General features: G+C 41.9%; 1 protein-coding gene across 1 annotated transcript in view; it reads left to right on the forward strand.

The window, feature by feature from the left end:
* The window catches only part of LOC132968614 (fibroblast growth factor receptor 1-A-like), a 20,017-nt gene extending 16,878 nt beyond the window's left edge, over positions 1-3,139 (forward strand). Inside the window, exons 9-14 of the mRNA XM_061034258.1 lie at positions 636-826; positions 907-1,029; positions 1,108-1,178; positions 2,310-2,447; positions 2,532-2,637; positions 2,789-3,139. Of these exons, the coding sequence (XP_060890241.1) occupies positions 636-826; positions 907-1,029; positions 1,108-1,178; positions 2,310-2,447; positions 2,532-2,637; positions 2,789-2,872 (713 nt within the window). The 3' untranslated portion in view covers positions 2,873-3,139. The remainder of the gene's footprint in view (positions 1-635; positions 827-906; positions 1,030-1,107; positions 1,179-2,309; positions 2,448-2,531; positions 2,638-2,788) is intronic.
* Positions 3,140-7,500: the final 4,361 nt, after the last annotated feature.

The raw sequence follows: 7,500 nt of genomic DNA on the forward strand, positions 1-7,500 counted from the left end.
CGAAGTCCATTCACCTATCCTTCTGGACTAAAATATCCGTGACTTTGTTGTAAAAGTCCTCATTATCTTCTTTTAGTTTTAAAAGTCTTCCATTATTTATCACTTCATGTTTTGATTGAAAGTTCAGTTTTGAGAAATATTTAAGCTTACATATAAAATCTTCCTTTTCCATTTTTGCAATCAGAGCAACATTTTAAAATAAAAATTCTGCATAGAAGAGGAGCAACATCAAACCAACATCAACATCAAACCAAGCATAAACTCCTCCATCCTGACGCACGCCCCCTTCAGGTGAGGCAGAGGTAGTGGCTGCCTCACCTCGTGCTTTTTCAGTGCGGTTTTATGTCAAATCAAAAAGACTAAATATGTTATAAACACACGTGAAATACATATTCTATGGAAAGTGAGGACGTATAATAAAAGTGTCTACAAACATTACATTGGTGACAAACAGTAAGAAAGCAAAAGGCAATGGAATCGTACAGAAATAACATTTATAACACAGATCAGTAGAAAAATATTAATATTTATTTTATTTAATCATTATTTGTTTTTTACTTTTGATGATGACAGGTGAGGCTCTACTGACCCCACGTCTCTGGTGTACGTGTTTAATGGTTTCTGTGTCTCCTCAGGTCCTCTGTACGTGGTGGTGGAGTACGCGTCTCAGGGGAACCTTAGGGAGTTCCTGCGGACTCGTCGCCCTGCAGGTCTGGAGTATTGGAGCGGGTCGAGGCAGGAGGCTCTGGACAGTGTGGAGGTCAGAGAGCTGGTGTCTGCAGCGTACCAGGTGTCCAGAGGGATGGCCTACCTGGCCTCAAAGAAGGTCTGGATCTCAACAGTTATGGGGGGGGGGGACTTGTTTGGGACGTCAGTGATGACCTCTGTGCTCGTCTCCTCCTGCAGTGTATCCACAGAGACCTCGCCGCCCGGAACGTGTTGGTGACCGAGGAAAACGTGATGAAGATCGCCGACTTCGGCCTCGCTCGAGACATCCACCACATCGACTACTACAAGAAGACCACCAACGTGAGGCTCTGAGCCGTCTGAAGGTCAACCACACGTTCAGTGACAGCTCTCTCACTCAGACTCTCTCTCTTCCTGCAGGGTCGTCTGCCCGTCAAGTGGATGGCTCCTGAAGCTCTGTTTGACCGAGTCTACACGCACCAGAGCGACGTGTGAGTACACCTGAAGAGAGACCTGATTTCTCTGTTTGATCCATCTTTAGTCCAGCATGTGGGACGTGATGCTGTTCAGACACATCTTCACCTCCGGCTTTCAGTTTGTCCTCAAATCACTTTTAACCCTCAGGCATCAGTTTAATTTAAAACCCTCTGAAGTCACTAAGGACAAAAATGTCCACTTTTCTACTTTTTTCTGCATAAATCTCTTTCAGCCCTGCTCAAAACTACCAAACATTCAATTATTTTTAGGAATTTAACCCTTTAAATGCCAGTTTCATGACTCTGGCATTTAAAGGGTTAAATTCCTGATAATTATTCAACATTTGGTGGTTTTGAGCAGGGCTGAAGTTGTTTAAGAGATTTATGCAAAAAAAAGTAGAAAAAAATATCAATCTGTTTTATTTTTATATCAGTTTTTGTAAATTGGACATTTTCGCCCTTCAATGTCCAAACAGGGAACTACATTTTAAATCTGATGCTACACAAAAACTAACAATGCATCAAAGTCAATATTTTGGATAATCTTTGACATATCCAAGACTGATTTAAAAAAACTCCCCCAGCCACCAAATATTTGTTTTATGGAAAATAACTATTTTTGTGTTTTTTTCATAAATAACAACAGTGACATCAAGTAATCAAACTGACATTTAAAGGGTTAAATTCATAAAAATGATTGAATGTTTGGTAGTTTTGAGCAGGGCTGAAGTTGTTTAAGAGATTTATGCAGAAGAAAGTAGAAAAAAATATCAATCTGTTCTATTTTTATATCAGTTTTTTGTAAGTGGACATTTTTGTCTTCAGAGGGTCGTAAACATGTTTCAGTGTTCTATTGATCTATTATAAAAAATAAAATGTGTATTCCAAAATGTGTCAAGAGAGAGACTTTCACAGACAAAATGATGACCAGATGAAGAGGAAACATTTGACCAAATGGACAGAAATGTCCATAGTGATGCAAGAGGGTTAATATGTGTCCCGTCTCTGACTCCAGAATGAACTGGTCCCGGTCCTGCTCTGACCCACATGAGTCACATGTGGGTCAGAGCTGTGATTGGGTCCTGCCTAACAAAGGATGTAACATGTGTATTCTCTTCTGAAGTCTGTCCTGTGTTGCTCCTGCAGGTGGTCTTTTGGGGTCCTGTTGTGGGAGATCTTCACCCTGGGGGGGTCTCCGTACCCCGGCGTCCCCGTGGAGGAGCTCTTCAAGCTGCTGAAGGAGGGACACCGCATGGAGAAGCCGTCTGCATGCACACAGGAGATGTGAGTGTTCAGATCATCAGAGGTAGGAGATGTTACCCCCCTCAGTCTGACTCACTGTCGCTGTGTACCCCCCCCCCCCCTCAGGTATCTGATGATGAGAGACTGCTGGCACGCCGTCCCGTCCCGCAGGCCCACCTTCCTGCAGCTGGTGGAAGATTTAGACCGGACGCTTTCTCTCATGGCCAACCAGGTGACGAGTCGTTCAGAAGACGACTTTTTGTTTTGGTTGTGACCTCATCGTGTTTCTGTGGTTGTGACCTCATCGTGTTTCTGTGGTTGTGACCTCATCGTGTTTCTGTGTTTGTGACCTCATCGTGACCTTTCTGTTTGTGTCTCTGCAGGAGTACCTGGATCTGTCCCTCCCTCTGGTCCAGTACTCTCAGGTGGACTCCTCGTCCTCCGATCATTCCTCAAACTCCACATAGACGTCCCGGGACGACCACTTCTTCTTTGTTTTTTTCTTTCTCTCTCCTGGATCACCTTGGATCCTGAATCTGGGTGGGAGGCCCGGGCGAGCTGCTTCTCTGTCAGCGGCGGCCTGATGTGAAGAACAGCTGGACTGAGCTGGATCCTCAGCGATGCCTCACACACACACACACACACAGACACACACACACACACACACACACACACACACACACACACACACACACACACACACACACACACACACACACACACAGACACACACACACACACCAGCCTCTGATGGACTGTGAGAGCTGGTTACTTCCTGTTCAGAGCTTCAGCTCATAACGATGATGTCAGTGTGAATATTGTAAATAATATTTGTATTCAGAACAAAATGGATTTATAAGAAAAGTCTGAAATGATAAAAAGATTCTTTATAACAGTCATAAGAGGAAAACCGTCTGGAAGTGTTTACCCAGCTGTTGCTTTTAACCCATTAATTTATTGTTTTGCTGATATTTATGTGTCAGTGGGTCCCGTGTGGTCACCGGTGTGATGTCATGTGATGTCATGTGGTTACTGGTGTGATGTCATGTGATGTCATGTGGTGTCATGTGATGTCATGTGGTGTCATGTGATGTCATGTGGTGTCATGTGATGTCATGTGATGTCATGTGGTCACCGGTGTGATGTCATGTGGTGTCATGTGATGTCATGTGATGTCATGTGATGTCATGTGGTGTCATGTGGTGTCATGTGGTGTCATGTGATGTCATGTGGTGTCATGTGATGTCATGTGATGTCATGTGGTCACCGGTGTGATGTCATGTGGTGTCATGTAATGTCATGTGGTGTCATGTGATGTCATGTGATGTCATGTAATGTCATGTGGTGTCATGTGATGTCATGTGATGCCATGTGATGTCATGTGGTGTCATGTGATGTCATGTGATGTCATGTGGTGTCATGTGATGTCATGTGATGTCATGTGGTCACCGGTGTGATGTCATGTGATGTCATGTGGTGTCATGTGATGTCATGTGATGTCATGTGGTGTCATGTGATGTCATGTGATGTCATGTGATGTCATGTGGTGTCATGTGATGTCATGTGATGTCATGTGATGTCATGTGATGTCATGTGGTCACCGGTGTGATGTCATGTGATGTCATGTGGTGTCATGTGATGTCATGTGATGTCATGTGGTGTCATGTGATGTCATGTGATGTCATGTGGTCACCGGTGTGATGTCATGTGATGTCATGTGGTGTCATGTGATGTCATGTGGTGTCATGTGGTGTCATGTGGTCACCGGTGTGATGTCATGTGGTGTCATGTGATTTCATGTGATGTCATGTGGTGTCATGTGATGTCATGTGGTGTCATGTGGTGTCATGTGATGTCATGTGGTCACCGGTGTGATGTCATGTGATGTCATGTGATGTCATGTGGTGTCATGTGGTGTCATGTGGTGTCATGTGATGTCATGTGGTGTCATGTGATGTCATGTGGTCACCGGTGTGATGTCATGTGATGTCATGTGGTGTCATGTGGTGTCATGTGATGTCATGTGATGTCATGTGGTCACCGGTGTGATGTCATGTGATGTCATGTGGTGTCATGTGGTGTCATGTGATGTCATGTGATGTCATGTGGTGTCATGTGGTGTCATGTGATGTCATGTGGTCACCGGTGTGATGTCATGTGATGTCATGTGGTGTCATGTGGTGTCATGTGGTGTCATGTGGTGTCATGTGATGTCATGTGGTCACCGGTGTGATGTCATGTGATGTCATGTGGTGTCATGTGGTGTCATGTGGTGTCATGTGATGTCATGTGATGTCATGTGGTGTCATGTGATGTCATGTGATGTCATGTGATGTCATGTGGTGTCATGTGATGTCATGTGATGTCATGTGATGTCATGTGGTGTCATGTGGTGTCATGTGATGTCATGTGATGTCATGTGGTGTCATGTGATGTCATGTGGTGTCATGTGATGTCATGTGGTGTCATGTGGTGTCATGTGATGTCATGTGATGTCATGTGATGTCATGTGGTGTCATGTGGTGTCATGTGATGTCATGTGATGTCATGTGGTGTCATGTGATGTCATGTGGTCCGGTGTTCCAGTGGAGTTTTGCACTTATCCTGAGTTCAGCCCGACGTTCTCTCTCAAAGCTTTGAATGTGTAAACTAACTGAACGTCACAGTATTAAACCTTCAGACTGTTGACCTCCTCGTGTTGTTTGTGTTTGAATGCAGAAGGATGTAGAGCACAGGAAGTGTTTGTAGTCTGAGCTGTGTCGACCAATCACAGATCAGCATGCTTTGGACAGTTAAAAAAAGCAGGTGTAATGTTTAAACTTGTGTGGCTGAACGTGTCGGACTCTGTTGCTTCAGCAGCCATCTTGGATTTTCACAGCCTCTTTTTATGTCATGTCCCGCCTCCTGAGACCCCCCCCCCCCCCTCCCCCCCCTCCTCCTGAGACACCCCCCCCCATTGGAGAGGAGTCATTCTGTGTGACTTCTTCTGTAAACGTTCAGGATGTGAGAAGAGACAAACGGTTTGAAAAGACATGTGGTCGATGTGAATGCGTGTGTGCGGTCGTCCTGACTGAAGCACGTGTCTCTGAAGAACGACCTCGAGGAGCGAAAATAAAACCAACGACGATTGTGTGTGTGTTCATGTGTGTGTGTGTGTGTGTGACGACATGTGGAGAATATTTAAACGTCACTTTAATCACAAATGTTACCTGTAGATAAACATGAAGGCAAAGTGAGCTTAAGTGAGACTGATCAGGTGTAGCTCGTTGAGCAGGAGACCCGTCGGGCTGCAGGAATCTCCTCCTGTGTCAAGAGAGCTTAATAAAGCTGTTTGAATTTATTATTATTAATAACTCTGTGAGTCATGACTGTCTACAATGGGTGTAACACCCGAGTCCCACTGTCTGTGATGTTTTCAGAGTTTTCAGAGTCCTATCTTCACTTTGTTTACATCGCACGGACGGCCGGCTGACTCCTCCCCTCGTGTATAAAAGTTGTTTAATTGAGGGACTAGAGAAAAGAAGAATAACATACTGTACTCACTGCTTAACTGTGTTTCTAGATCACGCTCATTTCAGGTAAATTTACATGCAGTGTGAAGATACGAGCAGAATAAAGATCGCTAGCATTAGCATGCTAACACAACAATGCAGCGCGAGTTGTTTTGGTTTCATGCTGGAGCTCAAGGGCGACATCTGCTGGATCAAAACATCACATATAAAGCCTTTAAATACACGTAAGCTCCTCTTCTGGAGGTTTGTCTCACCCGGTTCTGGGTTCATTTGAGGTCAGATCATGAAACGGTGACGATCTTTGTCGCACACTTTGAAACTTTGTGCAGCTGAATTGAAGTTGTGAATGAAGCAGATCAAACAGAAACTTTCTGCTCTTCAGTCCAAACATGCAAAGTGACTAAAAGCTTCCAGCTCTTTCTTTCTCCTCCCTCCGGCTCGCGCTCTCACATCTGTTACACATCATCATAGTAATGCTTCCTTCTTGCTTCTCTTGCACACCTTCAGTAAACACTGTGAGCGGCGAGTTTGTGATTCTTGGAGATGGAGGTTGTAAACGACTGCCCCCCCCCCCCCCAGAGGATGTAAAGAGCCCTTCTCACCCTGCCTGATGGGGCTTAATGGGCCGTGACACTGAGGTGACAAAGACGTTATGGGTCAGCTATTAGCTCCTGTGACAGATGGTGGAGTGTCACTTTACCCCCCCCCCCCCCCCCTCACTTAAATTGAAGTGAAAGTAGAGAAATCTAAGCTTCAGAGAAGGAGAGAAGCATTCTTATATTCAGGAGTTTAAAGTATCTGCAGTTTAATTATCAGTTTAATTATCAGTTTATTTATCAGTTTAATTATCAGTTTAATTATCAGTTTATTTATCAGTTTAATTATCTGTTTAATTATCAGTTTAATTATCAGTTTATTTATCAGTTTAATTATCAGTTTAATTATCTGTTTAATTATCAGTTTAATTATCTGTTTAATTATCAGTTTAATTATCAGTTTATTTATCTGTTTAATTATCAGTTTATTTATCAGTTTAATTATCAGTTTATTTATCTGTTTAATTATCAGTTTATTTATCAGTTTAATTATCAGTTTATTTATCTGTTTAATTATCAGTTTATTTATCTGTTTAATTATCAGTTTATTTATCTGTTTAATTATCAGTTTATTTATCAGTTTAATGATCAGTTTAATTATCTGTTTAATTATCTGTTTAATTATCAGTTTATTTATCTGTTTAATTATCAGTTTATTTATCTGTTTAATTATCAGTTTATTTATCTGTTTAATTATCAGTTTATTTATCAGTTTAATTATCAGTTTAATTATCTGTTTAATTATCAGTTTATTTATCAGTTTAATTATCAGTTTATTTATCAGTTTAATTATCAGTTTAATTATCTGTTTAATTATCTGTTTAATTATCTGTTTAATTATCAGTTTATTTATCTGTTTAATTATCAGTTTAATTATCAGTTTAATTATCAGTTTATTTATCAGTTTAATTATCAGTTTATTTATCAGTTTAATTATCAGTTTAATTATCTGTTTAATTATCAGTTTAATTATCAGTTTATTTATCA

This window comes from Labrus mixtus, unplaced genomic scaffold, assembly GCF_963584025.1.
Source record: "Labrus mixtus unplaced genomic scaffold, fLabMix1.1 SCAFFOLD_156, whole genome shotgun sequence".
NCBI classification, from domain to species: Eukaryota; Metazoa; Chordata; class Actinopteri; order Labriformes; family Labridae; genus Labrus; species Labrus mixtus.